The sequence below is a fragment of the Nyctibius grandis genome, chromosome 5 (genome assembly GCF_013368605.1).
Source record: "Nyctibius grandis isolate bNycGra1 chromosome 5, bNycGra1.pri, whole genome shotgun sequence".
Lineage (NCBI taxonomy): Eukaryota > Metazoa > Chordata > Aves > Nyctibiiformes > Nyctibiidae > Nyctibius > Nyctibius grandis.
The window spans coordinates 53,506,779-53,532,102 of NC_090662.1; the positions used below are offsets into that span (position 1 = coordinate 53,506,779).

General features: G+C 42.4%; 1 protein-coding gene across 1 annotated transcript in view; it reads right to left on the bottom strand.

Annotated features, from left to right (window-relative positions):
* Window positions 1-16,675, bottom strand: part of EEA1 (early endosome antigen 1) — a 73,237-nt gene extending 56,562 nt beyond the window's left edge. The window contains 2 exon segments of the mRNA XM_068401356.1: window positions 6,995-7,087; window positions 16,554-16,675. Of these exon segments, the coding sequence (XP_068257457.1) occupies window positions 6,995-7,087; window positions 16,554-16,577 (117 nt within the window). The 5' untranslated portion in view covers window positions 16,578-16,675.
* Window positions 16,676-25,324: the final 8,649 nt, after the last annotated feature.

Consider the following 25,324-nt stretch of genomic DNA (forward strand, 5'->3'; position numbering starts at 1 on the left):
AAGACTACCCAAAAGAACTGTTTAAAAATTGCCTTAGATTTACCCTAGTTGTAGATAAGACAATAGATATTAACAGCCGCTATATTTTAAACATTGCAGGAGTACCATACAGTGGGTTTTTTTGATGTCACAGGAGAAACTGTCCTGAACGTCCAACACAGACAGCCAGGAAATGCTGGACACGGTTTAGAAATATATCATTCCTTTAGGAAAAAGAAAACAAAACAGAAGAAGCCACACAGCTTTTGTCAGTGACACCACTGTATACATGAAAGTTGGGGAACAATGTCCGTGTTTGGGAACGTGGTGATGTGTGTGACTTCCATACGGCATTTGTTTGGCTGAGTTGGCTATATATGGACAGAGACACTTGCCAACATTTTGGTGATTGTTCCTGCAGCTTAATAAGCCTTTGTCTTTTAAGGCTTCATCGGTGCTTGGGGGGCAGGGGAAAGTATTTCACTGTCATTTTCACCAGTTATCATATGGTGCAATCCCTAGTTTGAAAAATGAGGGCTGCACAGAGAGCTGTTTAAGAGGAAAACCATAATGAAGGCTGCAGGCGAGCGGCAAGGATCCTTTCCCACAACAGGACATCAGACACCTTCAGAAACTGCAGGCATGGATGCCTGTGACGGAAGAACAAGATCAATTCTCACTGCACAGAGGACAGAGAGGAGGGAAGGGCAAGGAGAACAGCAGGGCAAATGACCTGACTTACTAAAATTTTCATCAGCAGGGAATATCAGTGGAAGAAAGGTTAGTGAAGAAAGCCGCAGGCAAAATTAAAAGCAAGATACTAATGCTTTTGTCAACCAAGTGACAATTTTTCAGATCTCACAAAGTGTGACCAAACACTGGCCTTGCAACATGTCCTATCTCCATGTTCGAAGAGAACGCACTGGGCAAAAAAACTAAACTCAGGAGCTTCTTCAGCATTGTTTTCAACAAAATGTATTTGAACTTTTCACAGGAGTATCCACAAGCAATAGAAAGCCAAACACCAGTTTAAGTAAGCCAAACTGAGCAACGTTTCATATGTCTTGCTACGTAAGATGACATTGGTAACATTACATTACTCTTATAATGATGTCCCAGGAATGGCAAAGATGAAACGAAGGGTGACAGCCCGGATGTGTCGCTGTTTCAGGATCACAATGTGATTGTTGCGAATGCAAACCACCAGCTTCTCAGTAGTCAAGTATTTTAAACTTTACATACTAGTACTGACACAAAACTGGGAGGAGTGGCTGAGGTGCCGGAAGGCTGCGCAGCCATTCAGAGAGACCTGGACAGGCTGGAGAGTTGGGCAGGGAGAAATTTAATGAAATATAACAAGGGCAAGTGTAGAGTCCTGCATCTGGGCAAGAACAACCCCATGTACCAGTACAAGTTGGGGACAGAGCTGTTGGAGACCAGCGTAGGGGAAAGGGACCTGGGCGTCCTAGTGGACAACAGGATGACCATGAGCCAGCAGTGTGCCCTTGTGGCCAAGAAGGCCAATGGCATCCTGGGGTGTATTAGAAGGGGTGTGGTCAGCAGGTCAAGAGAGGTTCTCCTCCCCCTCTACTCTGCCCTGGTGAGGCCGCATCTGGAGTATTGTGTCTAGTTCTGGGCCCCTCAGTTCAAGAAGGACAGGGAACTGCTGGAGAGAGTCCAGCGCAGAGCCACGAAGATGATTAAGGGAGTGGAACATCTCCCTTATGGGGAGAGGCTGAGGGAGCTGGGTCTCTTTAGCTTAGAGAAGAGGAGACTGAGGGGTGACCTCATTAATGTTTATAAATATGTAAAGGGCAAGTGTCAAGAGGATGGAGCCAGGTTCTTCTCAGTGACATCCCTTGACAGGACAAGGGGCAATGGGTGCAAGCTGGAGCACAGGAGGTTCCACTTAAATTTGAGGAAAAACTTCTTTACTGTAAGGGTGACTGAACACTGGAACAGGCTGCCCAGAGAGGTTGTGGAGTCTCCTTCTCTGGAGACATTCAAAACCCGCCTGGACGCGTTCCTGTGTGATATGGTCTAGGCAATCCTGCCCCGGCAGGGGGATTGGACTAGATGATCTTTCGAGGTCCCTTCCAATCCCTAACATTCTGTGATTCTGTGATTCTGTGATTAATGATAGCGATTAACAGATTTTCCCACCTTTTCAGTGCTTCTATGCATGCTGATGCAAAAGATCAAACTGGGGAAAAAATAAACCATATACGTTTGCATTCTTTGTTTCTCACCTCTTCCAGATATTTACTCCATCACTGTACCAGGAAACACAGCTTTAGCAACAGGAAACAGCAACAGCTAGAAAGAACTGAATTTGCATTTTATGTGCTACACGATACACAAGTTTTATCAAGTCAAAAAGTTGTAATCAGCTATTGACAAGCAAAAAGTACTGACAAGTAACTGATGGTGGAAACACAAAAACTCAAAGTGAACAGGAACCCACAGTCAACTCCACGAAACTATGTTAAACACAACCCAACTTAAATGAAAGAGTGACACTTCACCAAACCACTTCTGATGGCTCACATCCCACAATCTACTGATACCATCGCATCAGGAATGTCACAGCCTGTCACTGATAAGTCACAACTTATTCAAGTAAGGCACTTGCATTGTGACCAGGTAATAAAGAAAATAAAAAGCTGACTTGACCACGAACTGAGCACTACAGTGTACTACCCTACACTCTCTGCTTCAACAGGAGGTGGTGAGGAATTAATCAAAAGCCAGTCCCCAGTTGTCCTGTCTCTGAGGACGGTCCCCCAGCATGGGCCCGTTTTACCACAGATCCTGCTCACTTTAACAGCTGACGCTTCACCCTTGAAAAGAAATCTCAAGTAACTCTAGGATAATCAGTGCATTGATGGCTTTCATCATCTTTGGGAATAACATCCCATAATTTGAAGCCTTCCCTTCAAAAATAAAGTGTAAATACAGATTGAGTGTAGGGAAAGAAAAAGGCACCACTTAGCAAATGCATACAGCAACAAACACAATAAAATTACATTGCTCACACAGCCTAGAATAAACACTTTGATTCCAAAGCTCAACAAAAGTAACATCGTCAGAAAGAATGCAAAACTTCACCTCCATACAAACCCATTTAGTCAAATCTACGCGCTGAAGGTTCATAGAAGAAAAAATTCAGATAGCCTTGTGCAGCTGGAGGCTGTTACATTACAGAATCTAAATTCTTCCAATTGAGGAGTATAAAACTGCACACTTTGTTTTAATTGATTAATTTAATTTAATTCTTCCACAATTGAAAGAATTTAGAAATGCACTACTGTTTATAATGTCTGTTAACTGAAACAGCCTTCGCATTTTGTTGGGGGCATAAAAAAATTCCAATAAAATTCTATATAAAAAAAATTGGGTTTATAATTATATTTATAATGTTGCTGTAGTACGTAAGGCTCTTAAACATGTTCAAGAACAGAAGCTTCTACTATATTCCTGTCCTCTGCTCCATCTTTTACCCAATGTATCTATCTCCCACCAGAAATCTGCTTTAAAAATAGTTAGCTAATAAGAGCTTGAAACATTTCTTTTCACAAAGGATGTACCAGATTCGATACTGCATTTATCACTATACTGAGTCTGATGTGAAGTAAATCAAATAATGTAATAGTCTTATTTACAGGAAAATCAAGCAAAAGCTGTTCAAAAAGAATATATTGGTGACTGCAAGTCTCCCAATATCGCAAATGTTTCATGTGAGAGATGACTGCAAAACAGAAAGCTAGACATAGATTAATTCTCCTGGTGAATGTATACTTTGGAATCATGCGTAAGAGATCAAATTATGTTTAAGCCAGGAATCAAACCAAACAATTTAAAAAGCTGACACCCAAGCCACAAGAAAAGATGCATGTTCATTTAAAGCAGCCCATTACCAGAGCTATTGAAACAAAATAAACAAGACCCACAGTAACAGCTGGGAGGTCACGAAGCTCCTGTCTTCCTTCTGTCCCAGCGTGCTCATTCTGGTAATGTTCAGACAGATCAGTGGGAGTTACGCACACTTTCATACATAGTGGACAGGTGAAGCCCTGTGAAATGTATATTTGTTTTTAAGAAACTAATAAAGACAAAAAAGCAGATTTGGAATCAAACGCTGTTCAAATTCTTATGCTGAAAGATCTCTACAATCACCAGAAGCAAAGTCTGTTTTCCTTTTGGAAAGACAGTTTTTGCAAACCACATATCAATACCATGAAGAAGGCAAGAAGGAACAGTTATCAGGAACATGAAAGCAAACAAATCCAAAACACACTTTAAAAGCTAGCACCATGCTGCATACTACTATGTGTTTTACAGACACTCTTGGTACCCCCTTCGCATGACACAAAGGAATAAGCTGCATGACAAATTGTGAATGGACCTTTACAAGGCATCATGTCAGATCCATCACGCAGTTTCCCATAAGGGTGTTCAGATGTTTCAGAGACAAAAGTGGTGCAGTGAGATTGCAGAAATACCCCTGTAAATTAATAAGCAAGTTTGTGGCAGTAGGAGAGGCCTAGGCCCAGCACAGCCACACCTGTGCCTGGCTGGCATGCTCACTTAGAGAAAAATATGCACTTTCCTTGGTAGAATTTAAAAAAAAAAAAACCTCAGCATGCTCACCAGAGATTTACCCAAGCCAAAAGTTAAATCAGTCTCAGAAGAACAGCTTTACATCTTCAAGACACACGCTATGTGCTTAAACACCTAGAAAAAGAAGGGTGGAGAGTAAAGCGCTGTGGGCCCCTGTCCACTCTGCTGGCTGGAGGATGCCGGCGCCTTGGCGGAGCACTACAGGCAGGCAGGGCGGACTGAACACAACCCTCCGTGCAGGCATGGAAAGGTTAAGGCCCCTTCCAAAAAGGATGTCTGTGCCAAATCTGTCTAGCTAACACAGCCACATCACACTAAAAAAAGCGTAAGCACACTGACGGACTCACTGCAAGCACAGAGTATTTAGCAACGCTGTACTGCAGACAGAGTTGCACTGGGAGCTAAGCTAAAACGGTAGGATAGGCTCAAACACTTCCTCCTTGGGCAGATTTCACAGTGAATAAAAGATGTATCTAGACTTGACTACAGGTCTATGTGTGATCTGCAGTGCTGGCGTGGCCACAGACAGGACTAAAACAGATTTTCACCTCTCCTTTAGCAAGGAACAGTTTCAATTCAGACTTCCCCACTCCTTTTGATTCATACTACAATTCTCAAAAATCAGGATTGATTTCAAGCAGGCTTGAAGAGATAGGCAACATGAGAATCTGCACAGATTTAATAAATATTCTCCATTTGAATCTTGCAGCAATACAAATTAGAAAATCTAGCCACGAAACTGGAGTGAAAATAAGTCAACCGGATTTCTGACTTTATGTAATACTGGAGAACCAGGTGGGAACATAATGATAAAATGGACAGCAAACATTCCACAAAGTCTGGTTATGGTGCTCCTGGAGAGAAGTTCTCAGACAGACAACACTTCAGGCCAGCTGCACAGGAAAACGAAGACCAACAGAAAGGCTCAAGTTGCGTGCTGTAATGCATGAATCTCAGAGTAAGAACCCATCACCAGCTTCGGAGCTCAGTTTCAGATTTTGAAAGTATATGCTAAGGAGAACACCCCACTTGTAACTAATGCAACAGATGGTGGAATTATTGACAACTAAAAGATACTTTTTCGTGTTATACGGTATCAACCAAAAGTGACAAGGCAGCCTTTGGTCTGACCCAGTTTCGACTCAGTAGCAAGAAAAGCCAATGGTGCAATAGTGCAGGCACACCACCACTTTGAAAGCTTGTCCTATGTCAAGAAAATGCTACTACCTTAGTATTGAGGTACCTTGTGACGCCCACCAGCTGTACGGTCAGTGATATTGCAGTCATGTTAACAGAATTGTGCAATTTTAGCCAAACTTAGGAAAGAAGCAATTATCTCATTGCACATTTTTATGCCTTAACTAACTGCAAAAGTAATGAGATTTTAGTCTGCAATTTAAGAATATTTATTTGCTTCGGGACAGTGTAAATATGCATGCAAAACAGATATGGACTCACAAATGCATAAAGTGTAGCATGCAGCAAAATATTAAGGAATGTCTGATTATACTGACTGTAAAAAGGCTTCAAGAAATAAGCACATGCACAGATGGAAGGCAATTAGTATTTTAAACAGCACAGTGAAAGTTTCTCTTATCTCTTACCATAGCAGACATAGGAGTATGTGAATCATCATACACTTTATTCAGTGTAAGAAAGGGCACTTTGCTCCCTTTAATGCTGTAATAGGAGTAATTAACCTTGCACTGCATTTGTATGCTGAGCTTGAAACATTTTCAAGCTAGGTAATCAGGCTACATTAACACAAACTAGCTTCAACAGCCAGTGAAGTCAGTTTGCATTTTTCAGAGTTAATATTTGACAACACTGTAAATCCAAAGACATTGTAATATGGAATTGAAGCAAGCATAACAACTTATTCTGCTGGTTAAGTATGGTACACAGCACATAAAAAAAATGGATAAGATTTACAAGTGGTAGATTTATACCACCAAACAAAAACCAACACATTTGATATTTCACAAGAAAGAGGAGGTTTCCAGTACACATTATAGCTTAGCAGAAGCAAGGTGAAAAGGGAGTACAAGTGTGATAAAATGCTAAGCCTCGTTTTTCGGAACTCTCATAAAAGATTTATTAACGAGGAGTCTTAAGCTTACATCTCATTGCTTTTAATTTTAATAATTCATCTCTAGGATTACAGGAAGGACTGCTTGTGACCATTTAGATAGATAAGCTAATTAATACAAATATGGCCTAGCCTTCCTTTTTTTATTTAAATAACAACCAATTCTTAGAAGATGATACTGCTGAGAATTTAGTTAGTACAGCTATTATTTAGGTAGGGCATCAAAAGTTACTCCCAACAGCTTCATGGATCAGAGAAACAGCACCCAAGGTTTAAGACTACAGTACCATGTACGGTGCACAGTACCTCGGAGGAGCCTTCGTTGTTCACGTCCACGGCATTTCCCGGTGTGGCAGATGAATCTGAATCCGAGCTCTGAGACCCACCTCTACCGGGAGTCTGAAATAGAGGGGGAAGAGAAAAATGAGTGTCTACAGACTGTATTTAATAAAGCATGGTACGTATCCTATGCAAAGGCCTCTCTCCTACTTGCTGGAATACAGAAGTATTTTCCCTCCACAAGAGTAATGAAGTGAACAAGCTGACAAGCAATTATATAATTTTCAGCGCAACACTTCAACAAAAGCTTTTATCCAAGGCTCTCCATGCATCAAAGAACAAGCAGACACCAGAAGCAAAGGCACGGATTTTAAACCACTTCCTCTCATGAATGCTCAACACAAAACAAAGAATTAGGCTAAACTCTGCCCTCATATCTCTCACTCTGATGTTAAATTAGGTCTCTATATCCAATAGAAAAACACGAGAAATTACAATCTAAACAGTTCCAGAAGTAGTAAACTAGCATCATACTACTTTCTTGATAATTTGTCTACAATCTGAACAAGCCTTTAAATATTTGAAGGACAGAAAACTAAAGAGTGAGAACACTGCTGATACAATAAGGGACGAAAGCAGGTACACTGCCTTGATTTGGGAAAAAAAAAAATAAAAATCAAGCCTGTGGTAAAGTTAAAATATGTTAATCAGTAAGACAACCTATAAAAATAAACTCCTACGAATATGCTGAAAATCAAAACAACAGCGTTGATTTGAAACTATAGATTTAGAGAAAATAAGCAAATAAATTTGAAATACTAGATGATTCAAAATCTGGATGGATGGATCGCAGCTTATAATCCTTATTTAAATCTAACTTTGACTTAAATTTGATTTCTCATACTTATCTCTACAACTCCACTGCTTGACCAATGGCAGAAGAGTTAGCATTCTCAAAGCAAACATCAGTAAAGAAGTCATCTTAATATGGATATGCAATCCTAATTTCAATACAGAATAAAAGTTCATTATCCAGTTCCACGACAACAATCACAAATGGGATGAAGTAATGCTACTGCTGAATTTTAGCTCATCTGGAAATAGTTGTATTATTATGAAGGATTTTCTAATTCAATATAGGGAGATTAAACACACAGAATTTTAAATATATAGATTGAAATCTATATATTTATAGATTTTATTTATCTATATATTTATATATAATCTACAGAGAGAGGGACAGAAGTAGATAAATAGTTTTAGTTTCTAGATCTTGGCGTCTCCAAAATTTTATTTCTTTTAGAATTTTTTCACCCAAATATGTCCTCTTTTTTTTCAGACAAATCAGCTATATAACCTTTTATAAGATATCTGCAGCATGTAGGCTTTCGATCATGTTCCCTATTTAAGCGATGCGTGACCTCAGTGATGATGGAGCCTGCTGGCACAGGTCAGGGCCTGCTGGGAACCCTCACCCTCTGCTCAGCCCCTGCTCACTTCATTTCCAAGCTCCTCCCATGCTGCTCTAGCACTGCTGCTCCTCCTGCTCTCAGGAGCACGTCCCTTCCTTTGCCGTCTTGGTCCCGAGATGCAGTATTTGCACATGTGATTTGTATACGTATTTCAGAGGAGCTGGAATAAACTGAGCAACGTGGCCAAGTGCGAGGACAGCAGGGTGGTGTCATCCACCTGGAGAGAGTGGGAGAAGGGGGATCGCCAGGGGAATAGTTACAGGCACTTCAAGAAAAATGTTGAGGTGTTGGAGCGAGTCCAGAGGAGGGCGACCAAGCTGGTGAAGGGTCTGGAGGGTATGACCTGCGAGGAACAGCTGAGGGAGCTGAGGTTGTTTAGCCTGGAGAAGAGGAGGCTCAGAGGTGACCTTATTGCAGTCCACAACTACCTGAAGGGAGGTTGTAGTGGAGTGGGAGTCAGCCTCTTCTCCCAGGCAACTAGCGATAGGACAAGAGGACACAGCCTCAAGCTTCGCCAGGGGAGGTTCAGGTTGGACATTAGGAAGCATTTCTTCCCAGAAAGGGTCAATAGACATTGGAACAGGCTGCCCAGGGAGATGGTAGAGTCACCATCTCTGGATGTGCTTAAGAAAAGACTGGACATGGCACTTAGTGCCATGGTCTAGTTGACATGGTGGTGTCAGGGCAGTGGTTGGACTCCATGATCCCAGAGGTCTCTTCCAACCTGATTGAGTCTGTGATTTTCCATACTTTGAAAATTCAGTATATTTTCCTGCTTTGTTTTGTAAGGAATGTTCTATTTCCAACTTTCATAAAGAATACAGTTTTTATTACTAATAAAATAAATGTAATGAAAAGGTCAAGTTTACTGATTAAGGACTTAATTCCCAGTGACATACAGTTCAATTTTAGAAAGGCTCTGAAGACTGCCAAAGGGAACTGAGGAGGAGCGAAGGAGCAAGCTATCAGGGCTGGCGACAGTAAGTGAAGGAGAGGACCAACTCTCCTCCTCTCCTCATTCCAGCCTTCTCTGGGGTCATCAGTTAAGTGATCAACACACACTGATTTGCCTACTCCTGTGTCTTTTTTATTTATTTTAGCTGTTTTACGTTTCTAAAGAAAATAAGAACACTATATAGTTTCTTTCTAGTACAGCATACAAAAGCAATAGGCAAGGTGACACAAGCTCTCCAAGTCAATAATAGGAGAGGCAAAAAAGGGTGTAAGCAAAGAATATGATGCACATGCAAAGCACATCAAAGTAAAGGCATTAGTACTTCTCCAGGTCACTGGTATAGACAGTAAACAAGACACATCCCAGCATGGACCACAGGTGCATGCTCATCAAGTTTTCATATGACATCAAACTGGGAGGACGAGTTGACACACTCAAGGGCAGGGCTGCCAATTAGAGGGACCTAGATGGGCAGGAGGAAAGGGCCAACATGAACCTCACACAATTCAACGGGGACAAATGTGGAGTCCTGTGCTTGGGAAGGAAAACCCCTGGCAGCAACACAGGCCCCTCTGCTGAAAAGGACCCGGGGCTCGTGTCAGATAGCAGGCTGAACAGGAGTCAGCAGCGTGCCCCGGCAGCAGAGAAGGCCACCAGCACCCTGGGTTGTACTAACAAGAGCCCAGCCAACTGACCAAGGGAAGTGATCATCCCCCACTGGCCAGCACCCGTTGGACCACATCGAGATACTGCATCCAGTTTTGGCTCTCCCAGTCCAGGGAGGACACTGATAAACCAGAGTGAATTCAGCAAAAGGCCACCAAGACAGCTGGGGCTGGAGCACCTGCCCTTTGGGGAGAGGCTAAGGGAACATGGCTGGCTCAGCCTGAAGCAGAGACAGCTTTGGGAGAGCCTAACAGCAGCCCCACCACCACCTATGAGGAGGTCATCAAAAAGAGGAAGCCAGGCTGCTCCCAGTAGCACACAGTGAGGGGACAAGACACAAAAACTGACATAGGAAAAGCTCCTTCAGCTTGAGGCCAGGCCTGAGCATCCTGCTCCTGACCTCCGAGCTGGTCCTGCTCGCAGCAGGAGCTTAGACTAGAGAGCTCCTGAGCTCCCTTCCCACCCAAAAGGTTCTGTGATCTCTGTAGCGCTGCCCTGCAGAAACACATGTCCTGCGGAGAGCTCTGAAACACCAGTTCAGTCACTCCATTAATGAAGACGTGGATTGTGTGCATTGACAGTGAGAGGAATAATATCTATAACAACTGGTAAGGTGTAGCCAAGTTTCTCAGTAAGACAGATAAGTTAGAACACGCATCTAATGTTATAAACAGTTTTCTTTGGTTTATATAGTTCCTTTCCATGCAATCCATAAACCACAATCATGCAACTCAGAGGTAAAGCTCACTTATGATTCCATTTTGTGTGAGAACAAAGAATTCAAAGAAGAATGTATATACACATATGTCCACATAAGGGAAGATGAAAAGGTCAGGTGTCAAAGCTTTCTTCCATAAAGAAGCTGAACTTTCACAGTATAAGAATCGGTTTCTTATTGAGAGGAATTTTTTAAAAGGCTTTAGAATCTGAACACGATAAAAAGGTTTTTGTATGGCAGTTAGCTATGGCGGCTGCTCTGTTCTAGAAAGCCTGAGATGTTGGACCCCTGTCTGTCCCAGCATCTACATCCACAAGTAGAAACAAGATGTTTTGAAATGGATAGTGTCAGCATTAATGGGTATGCACTTCTTTACTAATGCTTTACAAGAAATGGAAGCCTTTTGGTCCACTCTTCAGTTCCAAAAACTGAAGAATGTGTCTTCACATAGTCTTGGACAGAAAGGAGAGAGAGGGGAGAGAAGAGAGGGAGAACAGAGAACGAAACTTGATAGCCTAAGCAATGGCAATAAGAGATGGTCCAACCGTCTCTTTAGACAGGCAGCATATACCTCCACTTTTGCAATACCTGAGCATATGCTTTCAGCGTACCTAACGAATCCTTTCGTCCCAAACCCAAGAATCTTCTCTGACAATTAACACAATATTTTCTTCACCTTATATTGTAACTTCTTATACAACGCTACTGCGCATTGTTAATCGCCCATCATATTCCACCCTAGAGTTGACTGCATTTCGCAATGAGATTTGCATATTAAGCTCTGCTAGTTCTAGCACTACAAGTTGGAGATTATTACCACCTCCAGGAAGAAAGCTCTTATATTAAAAGTACAGTGTTATTACTATGGGGTTGATTAAAGTATTTGCTTTATGAAACACTTCAGACATGCTATAATCACACTAAAAGGCACCGCATGGCATGTCTTATTACGTGCAATATACAAGACAGAAATTATTAAACAGTACCTGGTAAAATCCTTTTAACCTTTCAAAAAACAATGTGCTCTCTTAAGAGAGAAAGCATAATGCCAAGCTAGATTTAGAAAGCTTAGTACAAATAGGTGGCATGTTCTGGTGAGTGGCATGCACAGAGAAGGGTGGGAAGGAAGAGGTTATTAAGTACCTTGCAAGATCAGGAGAAACACCCCATAGTATCCATTTGCAAAGTAATACAGACTAGCAAGAAAAATTTAATACATATTTGGAAGGATGTTACAGAAACTGAGACCATAAATGCAATTAACTTCTCTTTCAAGGTTGTAATACAATTTAAACATCCTTCACCAGCCAGATAAAGGATGGAGGATTGGGAATATTTTTTTTTATTGATTATTGCATGATCAAATAAGTTCACACAAATGCTTAAGCTAGGCTCCCAGACCACTGTGATATCACATTCCATTTGAAAAAAAAAAAAAAAAAAAAAAAATCATAACACATTGAACAACTTGGACTTTGTGAACTGAGGAAAGACTCAGAATGATGCTCTTCATTTTCAGTTGGACTACACAGGGGAGCAAAAGAATGACTTATGAATCCCATAGGAAAAGTAAATTTTCACACAGGTTTCTGTATATGTATTTTTACAAAATTGACATTTGACCCTTACAGGCATACCTGGAGTTGAAAGACTGATGGAAAATTAGTCTCTCACCCAGCGTATTTCTTTCCTAGTTGTCAGTGTTACATTTGTTTACTTTGCAGAGAAGCATATGTTTCTACTAGCAGCACTAGCGTTATAGAAGTAATATGCTAAACTTCATAACGTTGTTCTCTGTGTTTTCTCAAAACTGCAAGCTAATATAAAGAAACATCATTAACAACAAAAAGGACGATAATGATTACAGCTTGTTTTCTGAAAAGGAATAGAAAATTACATAATGAATGAGTTGAGCTAATGCATTAAAATGGAGTATAAATATGGATCGCTACCATGTCATTTATCTGTCTATAGCTACGCTCCATTCAGTTATGATACTCTTTTCAGCAGTTTTAAATTCAGAATAAATTAAACCTTTGAAAAAATATGTTAAGCCTTGAGAAAGTCAGAACAAATATGTATTTATACGGTTTTTCCAGTACAGATTTAAATTCTACAGAAGACTACTGTTGACCAAACATATTAAGGCCCTGAAGCAACAAACAAGATGTAAGAATGAAAAGGTAAGAAGGCCAAAGCCCCTGTTATCAAACAACTCTCAGCACTAGATGCAGAGTACAGTGCAACACAGAACAGAAATATTGTTTACTTCTAAAGGAGTGTGACACTATTTTATGACTCCATAAAATGAAATGACTCCTGACTCCATAGGGCATAAAACCTTTCTTTCCCATTGCGCCATTGGTTCCACGCAAGCAGACGTTGTGCCCAGGAAGAGGCACAGGCACTCCCTCCGACAGGGAGAGCACGAGCACACCCACAGTACAGCATCCATCCGAGTAACTACGCTATCTAGCAAGCCCTGCAATTATGAACATAAAAAAGAAAATTATAGGTAAGGCATGAGATGCAATGCATCCCAGACAAGTAAATAACTCTGCTCCTGAGCTTGGAGTAAGAGAAAAGGTGAAGAGAAAAGACTGTACTACCCGAGCTACAGAAATGCCTGCAAAGCCCTGTTCTCTACCTAGACCCCAAGATCTCAAGACCAAGAACTCAAGCATTGTTAGAAACAGAACAACAGGATCTTAACCACCCAAACACAGAACAATCGCTAACATTTGTAGACAGGCAATTAAACACAAGGAATTATGACAAAAACTAATGTAAACAGTAGTCACACTGGCCCAACAGATGAGTCCTTAACTGCAAAACCTGAGCGATGGGAAGAAGGCTCAGAAGAAGGTCCACGTAATCAGTTTTCCACCAGCTGAAAATAAATGCTTCCTCCTTACAAAAAGTGTTTGTTTAGGTTTTTTTTTTTCCAAGCTTTGGTATGTTGCAAATGTAAGAAGTGAGCTCTGCTTCAAAAGACTGGAGGCAACAGCCACTGTCCCACTAGTAGATAAACAATGGGGAGGGGACACAACAGCCACAAAGGGCCTTCGGAGTTGAACACAATAAAGAAAAGACAGCTCTCTAAAGAATATGCTGACAAAAATCAAAGTATCTGGGCAGGAAAGTTGTGTCTCGGACATTCCACGTAGATGTCGTTTGGGAAAGATTACCTTTTTCTAGATCAGCACGACAAAGAACGCGTGAAACTGAAAAGTGGCAAGAATGAATGAAAGGGGGTTTTACAGTGCAAACATACAGAACAGATGGATCCCTGAGGTGTCACATTGAAAACACACATAAAATTTAGAAATAACTTGTAGGGAAAGGACCTAAAACAAGGACCTATTTGAAGACAGCATGGAGATACTAACTTCGAAAACTAAATGAGCAATGTTCAGTAGTAATGAGTATATAGTATTTTCTATTTTGAAAATATGCCAAAGTCACCGTGAAGATCCTTTTAAAAACAGAAATTACAAATGTGGAAGAAATAAAAAGGTGACTAGGGAACAGAAGAAGTATGTTCTGTTTTAAAACTTCAGGAATCAGAATTTCAAATAAGTGACTAAAACTATAAATGGTATCTTTGTAGCTTTTATCTTCCTCCTTTGCAGCTTGATGGCCAGCTGAGTTACAAGAAAAAGGAATGTAATAAGGAATTCCTTTTTTTTTAAACATACTTTCATAACTCTAGTTATATCACCAGTAGTGACCAGCCATCCGGCTAGAAAGGATGGCATCACCTATAATCAAATAATAAACCCAATACATAACACAAGAAACTACGTCTCTGTAACTGGAAGGCATGGGTTTTTTTGCCAGCTACATTAATGATGCACAAGAAAAGGATCAAGAGGAGGTTCCTTGGTCTTCAGATTATTGCCCCAGAGACGTGAAAGATTTTAATACTTATGCTGTTTATGAACAAATTTGACAGCAAGCTAAGGCTCACTTTTAACACCAAAGTACATCATAAGTCTTTTTCATACTTTGCCAACCACAGATTGTAAGTCAAAAAGGTATGTGTGAGGTTGGGCATGTAATCACTACTTTTATAAAAGGCATAAAGCCCTTTTAATAAGAGGTGGGTTTTTAAAAGCATAGTTATTTGCACCAATTAAAAGATTAGCACCTTTAAAAATCTTGGCATTTCTCTATTGATTTTTTGGGCAGGAAGAAGTCTGTTTCACCTTTGTTGGCAACTAGCTCTGCTGTAATCCTGTAATTTTCAGGAGCCACTGGGGAATAGTTAGTTGTTTAAATTTTTCAGAGAAGATGGCTGTTTCTAACACACAAAAACTTCTGCACTGACTTTAGATTTTTATAGGAAGCGTTTAGCTGAACTTATACTTAGGTGCAAATTTCTTGGCACTGTATCAAGCTTTTTCCTCTATCATAGAAGCTTTCTTTGATGGCCTGTTATTTCTCAGAATCAATAAACACCCAGCTAAATGCTGCCAATATTTAATTAGGTCTGCCCTAAGTTTCCCTGCTTGTTAGCAGGGCTTCCCATCAACCTTCAGGAAGGAAGTTCTTCCCTGTAAACACAAAACTCCAAACAGACCAAGAGCGATCTTCACCTGCTCAGGGTCTATGACCGAAAAACAACCTGAGGCACGCTTTATGCTGAAAAAGTTGGCGGTATGCATACCGATGTGCTTGCTTCCCCTCTGTTAACTCTCATTCTCGTAGCAACGCTTCCTTGCATGGCAGATAAGGAAAGCATGCCAGCATTTCCAATAAAACGCCCTTTCCCAGAGGTGTTACGCAGACAGCGCGCTTTGAAAGAAACACCAGATACAACACGGAGAGCAGCTGGTTTCCCCTCTATCAGTGAGCACCTTCTGCACGACACCGGCACCGCTCTCTTGCGGTGCGGGATCTGGAGCGCTGCCTTCCCACCGCCGGCGTGACTCAACCCTTTTCTGTGCTTCCTCCAGCCGAGCGCCAGCGACGAAGGACGCCCCGAGCCACGCCGACACCTCCGCGAGAGCTTCCACCGGAGCCACAGGCGAACTGCAAGGCGGCAGCACCGCCGCGGAGCTACGCGAGGATTTCGGAAGGCGAGGAGGGTTTCCTAAACGAGTGTCACAACTCGGCTTTTCAAACCAGGCAGAGCTGCCGGAAAAGCCGGTTGCTAAAATAAAGGAGACAGCTGGCCGGTGGCTGCCGGGCCGGCTTTCGGCGTTAGGAGCCTGTTTGCTAGCCGGCCCCCAAGGACATAACGCCAGGCCCCCGCAGCGGCTCTGCCCAGGCTGGGCTTCCCTTGAACCCGCCCTAAATGCGGGCGGCCCGCACCCGCCGCGACGAGCGAGGGCGGCGGGCGGAGACGGCGCTACGAGAAAGAGCCACGCCGGGGCAGGGCCGCCCCTCGCCCCACCGCCAGGCCCCTCGCCCGGCCGCGGGGGCCCGCTCGCCACCGGCACCCCCGCCCAGCCCGGGGGATGCCACCACCCCCAGCCGAGACCCGGCACAGGACCACGGGCCTGTCCTGTCCCGTCCCGCCCCGTCGGGGCTCGGGCCGTCCCCCGCGGCGGGCGAGGGGGCGGCGGCGGACAAGCTCACGGCCTCCGCGGGCCTACCCCCTCCCCGGCGCCGCAAGACGGGCGAGGCCGGGCCCATGGCTCCGGCCCCGCCGCGGGGAGCTCGGCCCCGAGCCCAGTCGGCACCAGGAAGCGGCACCTCCCCGCCACGCACGGCAAGGCAAGGCACGACACGGCGCCCTCGCCGCCGCCGGGGCGGGTCTCGCTGTCTTACCCGCTGCAGAATCCGCCTGAGCATGGTGGCGGAGCCCGGATGCCGCCGGACGGCCACGGCCAGGCCGAGGGGGAAGCCGCGGGGCCCCGCGCAGCACCACCCCCGCCCCGCAGGAGCCCGGCGCGGCCCGCTCGCCCCGTGACAGCCGCCGCGGCCGGGGAGGCGGGGCAGCCGCCGCGCCGGGGCGGGACCGCACCGCCCCGGGGAGGGACGGGCCCGGCGGGCACGGGGCTGCTACCGCCCGGCCGCGAGAAGCCGGAGAAAGAAGAAACGGGGGAGGGAGGCTAGCGGGCGCCTGGGCGGAGGAGCCAGGCCGGCGGGGGCTGCCGTGGCGGCGAGGGGTCTGCGGCCCGATCTCCTCCGCTGGAGCTCGGGCCGGGCTCCTTCCCGCCGCGCCGGGCCCAGCACCGCAGCTCTCGGAGCGCCGCCTGCTCTCCGCCGCCGCCGGGGTAGCCGGGCGGCTGAGGCGGGGGAGGATGGCGGTATCTCCCCCGGCCCTCGTCCTCTGCCAGCCCGGCGTGCCGTGCCCGCGCAGCCCGCTGGCTGGGAGCGGGGCGGGCGCGTTCCCAGCCCCCCGGCAGCGCGGCCATTCTCCCCTCAGACGCTGCCCCAGGCGCCGGGCAGCCGGACTCGCAGCTGAGGGCTCACGGTATGAGGCAAAGCGCAAAGGCAGCTCCGTGTTTATTTTGTTAGTCGTGCGGTATTGAAAGTACTGAGGAATGCACGTTACAGGGATATTGTTAGGGCATTCTGGTTTGGATAATTAGCTGGAAATTTAATTCTGAAGGAGCAGTTGCTTCCTTCAAGCCCTGAACTGAAAAGGCGACCTTGTGGCATGACCCATTGGGTGTTTTTACACAAGCGCACACCTACCTTCAAAAAAAGTACAGCCCAAAAACATCAGTTCAACCAGAAAATAATCTATAACTGTCCATGCTGAGGCAAAACCCCACATGAGACATGGCAGCAGAACTGCTGGAATACCAGTAGCCTCTGGAATACGTAATTCAACACGTTCCAGGTTCTATTCACATATTGGATGCAAGACAAAGGGTCATGAATAAATAATAAACCTCTTCAACGACTAATTGTGCCGAGTAGAGCAAATATCATAGCAGAGCACCAGTTGTGCTGCAAAGATTGAAAACATTTTTCCACTCAAAGGCTGACATTTCTAAGCACTCTAAAATCCTCGGAGTTAGCATGAGTTAGGAGCACCTGACCAGGAGGATTCAGCTGCAGCAGCTTAAGGCTTGAGGCACAGCAGCATTATGTGTTTGAACTTGCTTTACTCCAGCTACAGGCTCCAGGGTGTTTCATGCTGATGCCTTTTAGTCCACAACTGGGGCAGGTTAAGAGTGCACACCCTGCTGATAATGGCTTCAGCTGATAAGCAGTGACATCTTTGGTCACATCCATTAGATCATTTTCATTTTTGTGTCCATAGTACAAAATCATTTTGAAATGTGGTGTACTGTATGGCAGGAATGAGGTTTGTTTCTGAATTTTGTACATGGGATTAACGATGGGAAAAGGATTGTTCTTGTATGTCTGTGCAGTTCCCTAAATATCTAGGCAGGCTGTAGACATTTACTCTAAATCTAATCAAAATGATTGCAAATTTTAATACCTCACTCTTTACCAGATACTTCAACAAGAGCAATTGACAGCCTAGACAATGAACAGCTGGAGTGCTCAACTTGCCATACCCAAGTAAGTTAAGCAGCCCATCTTTGCAACACACTTTTTACTCTCCCAGGTTAGCAATTCCTGAGTGCTCACAGAAAGATGATATAGATTTGAGGACACTAGTTAAAAGTCTTGCATCAGAGGAGGATTTTCTCAGACAAGTCTTGCAAAGAGATGCATGATCCTTTATTTGTGTGGATGTTTGTGTGAACATATGCATCTGTCTCCCTGTCCACCCATCATTCCCTCAGTAACTTATGAATCCACTGGCCAATTTCAATCAAATACAACAGAGCCAGATAAGGCTCAAAGATATTAAGTCCCTACAAATTTAAATAGGTGGCCAGGGAGAGGAGAGAGACCGTATTGATTCCTGCCTGTAAAGGCAAGGCCGCAGTGTGACTGCCTTGACTAAATACCAGAGAATGCACATAAAAATTCACCCTTGGGGCAGAGATCTAGCAAAAAAAGATTAAATCAGTCCCATTTCCAGTGGAACTCCTTTGTTTTAATCGTTGTGTGTATGTTAATGCCTATGAATTCATATCATGTGCTTCCCTCATATTGAAATCTCAGGCTGTTAGAATACAGTTGATGTCCTCAGGCATGGGAGTTGTAAATTTTCATTTCATCCAACCTCATAAAGCCTGTGAGGGGTTTGGTGATGGGAGGGTTAAAAGGTGCCTTTCTGTAGAGTCCATCGGTGGCAGAAAGTCTCAGACCACAATCAGGGCAAAGATTTTCCCAGATCCAGCTGGAAGTGGGTATTTCATTCTCTAAACAGAAGCCAAAAGCTGAAAGGCTGAACTACATCAACCTCTTACATACCTGCAGAAGCCAGCATGCTTTTATTTCAGTAGAGAACTGAAATCAATATTTTGACTGTACAAGCAGTATTCAGGACGGCCCAGCATGTGCAAGCACCTCTCAGACCTTCCAACAGATAACTGCATTTTTTTTTATTTTAAATGGCTACGCATATAGCCAAATAAAAGCCATGATTCCTGGACCATGAATCACAGGAATCAGTGCCCATGCAATCTTCTGCCATGACTGAGGGCCACCAGGAACCACCATCGCTTGGTACAAAATGGCAGGGAAAATAATTAGTGATATGTCCATAGCACATGTGCTCGCTTAAACTTGCAGCCTATGAATTTGCAAAGATTCTGGGCTACTGTCCTACATGTTATCAATGTTTATACAGATGATTGTTTTCAACCATGTTAAGTTTCTGACCTTAACATCTCTTGGTCACAAGCCCTTTGGGTTCATGATGTGCTGCACTGGAAAAGTATCCCATTTTTTCAAGATGTTGCTTTTAAGTATCCTATTTATAACAGGCATCAGAAAGCCTCTGGTTGTTTGGGGGTTTTTTTCCTAGCTCTTTAACTGTACATTTTTTACTTTCACTGTATGCTGCTCGTATATTTTCAGCAAGTAGTTTTCAAATTTACCCACATCTTTTTCTGAGGCTCTCTCCTTTCAAGTTAAACTCTATGAATCTCAGTTGAACACATTTTGTTTCAAGGATTTTTATGTTAAACACCATAATAACTATCAGGTAAAAGTAATATCATGTTAAAAATCCACATCACAAACCATGAACAGACAAAGACAAATAATAAGATTAAAGATTAAGAGTGTTTAAAACTTGCCAACCATCTGTTTTCAAAGATTATAACTTTCCATAAACTCCCCTTTATCTCCTCAGCTGAGCTCCTCCAACAAATCCGTGTTTGAGGTATTGGAGAAAACTGGCTTCTACATACAATTTAAATATAAAAAAAAACCCCAACCACACCCCAAGAAATGATACAACTTACCATATGGAAATTATTGATCAAAATAAGTCTTTTATCTTGAAATACTTCATACAAGATAAGCACAGCAAATTCTTTATAATATTCGTACAACTACTGTGCACATTTATGAAATGGCAGCCGAGGAGTCAATATAGAGATGAAGATTATGGCCCTCATCTCCTGTTCAATCCTCAGTGATTTAGAAAACCTGCCACCAGGAGTTTGGATTCTGAAGTGATGAACATCATAATGGAGTGGTTTGCCATGCTCAATAGTTCACTTGCCAAAAAAAAAAAAAAAAGAAAAGAAAAATAGGTAAAGCACGTAACATTTCATAAACAGATTAAGTTAGTAAATTTGTGACTAGAAAAAGAAGCAAGCTATTGTAAATGCAAAACTGTAATTCATAAGTAAGTAGTACAGCGTAAGTTACAACATTGCTGAAACCCAAGAGCAAACATACATCTGGGATTTTCAAATTCCTCCGAGTGGCTTATGAGTATGTATTCCATAGAAAATTAGGGATTTGGATGTTCCTAAATCAAAGCAGCATTTCATCAAAATGCCTACTTTTGTTGTTTAGGAAGAACATGGCTGGACAGGAAAGGAAAAACTAACCTGAATAAGAACGTTATTGATACTTGTATCTCTCAAAACTATTTCCAAAGAAACTATGCAGAGTGCAGTTTGAATTCATGTTTTCTTCATTTTGCTGAGAAAGTACAACTCATTCTTGCAGGCAGCACCAATGAGCTTGAAGAGACTTACTGGCAGAAAACACTTGAGAAAATAGAAGCTCTTGGTGAAACTAGTGATATAGAGAAGTAAGTGTTAAATGGTTGGGATAAGACATCAGAGAGACTCATAGTACATCAAGAAAAAATAATTTTAAAAGTGACACATAAAGGTGAAAAGTCAAAAAGATGGAAAAGGCTGGAAACCACAGAAATTCCGCATTTTGTTTCAATCTCTGTAGACCTATGGAGACACAAAGTCATAAAAGCATATGACAAAATTTGGAAGCTTTATGAACTACAGCTTTGGGCACAAATGCATTTTCAACTGAAGGCAGGGCTGCTTAGCAGCACAGATGGGCCAGTGCCATACTGGAGGTAGATGGCCCCTGACAGACAGTGCTAAGGAAGGCAGCTGCCAGTCCCTCCCTGCCTGCCACCTGTATATATAGGGCACATCTGCTCTACAACAGCCACAGGAGAACTAAGATATCCAATTAAGAACAACTAAAAGGCTTCTCAGAGTTCTCAAAATACGAAAATTTGCATTTGTTACTGATTTTACTATTTTTGTAGGAATATACTTTAAACTGGACAATGGCTGAGTATTAAAATGACAGCATCTGTCTTGTCTTCAACAGAGTCTGACGGTCCAGACTGAACACTCAGTATTTCATTTACCATTTGGTCCCTCTCAGCTCTGTTAGGTGAAACAAATGTCTTTAGCCTGGAAAAGATATTTAGGGTGTTTTAAAACTTGCATTAGGAAATCCAGATTAGCCAGTGGCTTGGGCACTAGTTTGAGACCTAGGAGACTGGATATAATTTTGTACTCAGCCTAAAGCAAGTTCTCTGAGTAACACTCCACACCTGTTAGAAAGAAAGTACTGATACCTCTCTATCTTACAGGGTATTGTGAGAATAAAGACATTAAAGAAATTGGAATCTAGTGATTAAAAGCATTATAGAAGAGTCAAATATTACTATTGCTGTAAACTTATTAGCAATCAGTTAGGTGGTGATAATGAAATGATATATGAGCAGTGAAAGAAGTCTAGGTTCCTGTGAAGAACATATCCTACAGCTTCACCTTTACAGAGACTTTATCTTCTGTCTCTCCAAGGCCACTCAGGGCATACAGGAGACAGCATGTGCTGTGGTCAACCCAGAGCTGCACAGGAGCTCTTGTACATCAGCTCGTCTCGCTGAGCTTTCCAGTAGCATAAATGTGTATCTTTTTTACCTCTACTCAGTCATCAATTTTGTTAGAAAACCAATAAATGTAACTACCTTTGAGACACCTATGCCTCTTTCCGTTTAGACTTAAACTGCCCCATGGGTTCAAAAGGTATGTGGTGGTGAGAAGAGGGGAAGGACATTGAAAAACGCAAGAGGTCACCTCTGCTTCCCCTAGGAGCTAGGCAAAACCCATGGGCTAGTTTTAGTCTGTGTTTGAACTAGTCACCAATCTTTCCTGACCCATTCCCTTCTCACTACAGAGAAAAATAACAGCTCTTCAGTTCCTCACTCGAGGTACTGAAGAGGTTGGGGCCAAAGCATCACTACTTCACCCTGCATGTGTTAGGGTGAGTGTGTTTGCTCAGCTACTTTAGAACCAGGCTGACTCTGTGATGACGTCTGTAACAAAGAGCTGATGACTGGAGGCCAGCTCCTGTGCTACAGAAAGCCTCTTTCAAGTCAGTGCCATTACTTGCATGAGTAACGAGTGTGTGTACTAATAAAGGTTGCATGGCTAGCATTAATACCAAATCCAAGAGCTCAAAGTCATAACTTCTGTCTAGTGTTACAGAACCTGAATGTTGTAGGATTTGCACAGGTCCCCCCAGGTAACCCCAATTAAAGACAGAAATAATAGAATTATATGTATTAACAACAAAAAATTGCTCCAGTGACTGATCTTTTTTCCACCCACCCCAAGACTGAATCTCTGTGTGGAGTATTCCATGTAGCTTTGCTGGAGTAGCTGGAGACACAGGCGCTGGAACTAGAGAAAGCCCAGCAGCATGCAAGAGAGCTTAAGTCATAAATACAAATGAGTTCATGTAAAAAATAAAGCTGATATTAATATAACCAAAATCTGAGATGGAGAAGATCCTCCACTGAGTCAAGCAGAGCACTTTTTGCCAAATGCCTCAGCTAAGAAATTATTCTGCACAAAGTTGAAAGCGTGCCGCAAAACAAACACTTTCAAATTCCACCCTAAAAAGCTGTGGTGATACCACTGTCATTCCGATCCCGTTACTTCAGAGACTTTAGCTCTTTCTGGCGAGTCTCGTAGTCACTTTCCAGTAAATGGCACAGAAAATGGGTAAATAGGAAGAAGATTGGGGACTGGTGGAATTCCACTGCAGAGTAAAATTCAAATATCTTAAAGAACACATTCTTCGGGGTTACTTATCTGTTCGCTTTGTATGTGCTAATATATATAGGTAGCTTCTCTTTCTTTGGGTCTTTGATGCAAACTTATTCATCAGTCTAGGCACATTTGAGGCTATTACAAAGATTTTTCAGCAAAATGCTTAAAATGCCAAATGAAATAAGCAGGGGAGCCCTTAGTTGTGCAGGTTGTAGAGGATGCCAGTAATACTGATCCCTTTAATCTTATTGGGACTCTCTTAGTTACAGCAGAAACATAAGATGAATTTTCAAAGTCATGTATGAAGATTTAGTGATAATAGAGTTATGGGCATTGTTTTGATCACCCTTCTGCATAATTGCAAAAAAGCTGGAGGTCTGTGGGGTTGGTTTTTTTCCAAACACAAATCTAACCTAATGTAATAAAAAGCTTTTTTTTTTTTTAATTAAATATATGAAGGTCCATACAGCACTGATTCAAACACTGTCCTCTCTCTCTGAAAATTAATGTGCTATTTGTTCATGGCTTTGTTTATAAGCAGATGTAATAAATGTTGGCTTTGTTGGGAGTCACTGTGTACATGTGTTGCATCACCAATTCAGTTAAGTATTTTTAACTGTTCAGAATACAGGCTGCTAAATAGAGGACAAATTTTAACTATAAAAGGAGGCTGACAGGCTCTCTTAAAACAGCAAACAAATACTCCAAGTAATCACACAATGTTTAATGGCGTCTGTTATTATAAACCTCTCAAAGTCTTCCAGATTTGTATTTTGTTAGAAGTTTGCTGAATCTGGGATCCAAAATGCTATTTTTAAGCTGTACAGTATTACACTGCTAAATGCCCTGCTGGCCAGCCCTTAATTTTCTTGCAGTACTAGCCAAACCTGTCTATGTAGCAATCATAGTAATGATTTATACATAAGGAAGAATCTCGGTTGTAAGCAAAGGAGGATTAAAAATCTCTCTCAGTTAAGCATTTTTTTTTAAAGTTAAAATGTTCACACTAAAAGAATAATGAGTGGGATTTTTCATTCATCATTTTCCTTTCCTGGTATACAGTAGGTAAGATTTGTAACATAAAACACTAGATAAAGTTTGCAAACAAAAAAAAAATGCTGATTTATAAATGGAAAATAAAATGTGTATACCAAAGCCTAGGGCAAACAGGCAGTGGGCATCAATGAAGAAAAAAGTAACAAATGCATTTCCTCTGGGACGATGAAATGCTACATGGTTACATGGTTCTGGAGGAACAACCCTTCAACAGCTAAAGCTTCTCTTCCATGAATGCCAGCTACACACATTACTGGGTCAACTGACAATACAATTTTAATCTGGATCAAATACACGTGCACCACTGTATTTCTGGTTCTTCTGAACAAGAGTGTGGGATATAGTGTTAAAGCAGTTTTGTACTTCCTGTTGACTATAAGTTGATTGCAGGCAAAGAAAAAGCCCTATCAAATCCATTTTGTAAAGCTGGCCAGAAGAAAGTTACTGCTTTAAAACAATGCCAACACATTTTATTAGGTGGGATAAGTTTGCACCAGACCTGCATGTTTTACTATTTGCGCTGGTAACTTTTCTGATCCACTGTTAGGTACTCTGAGGCCAGATTTTCCAAGCCTTGTAACCACAGCCTGGCCTCTATACCTCTCTTTTCTTAGACTGTTGTTAGCTGTAATGGTCAGAGCAATGTCAGAGATGCATATGCTCAGAAAATAAGTGTTCACTCCGTATTTCCTGCTTGGCCTTATAATGATACTAAAATGGCTTCTCCAAAACTGGATGTTATATATTGCAGAAGTCTATAGCATGGGCTGTCTCTGCCTCAAAAAGATTTTGAACCAAGTAAGCAAGAAAAAGCATCTTCTAAAGAAAAGATCTTTTTAAGATTAAAGATTACAAACCCAATTAAAACCATCCAACCTGCAAAATTTCTCAGTGGTGGTTTAACTACTTGGCTAGAATATGTGTTTAGTGCACCAAAATCTCTTGATGAGTTTGCCAGGTGATTTGGATGAGCAAGAAATGGAAAATCAGGTGTACTGTTTGAAGTTGGCATATTTTATTCATATTAAACATTTCTGATCAAATATAGAGATTTCCAATAGTGAATAATAAAGCCTTTTTTGGTAGGCAATTGGGCAATTCTGATTTGTA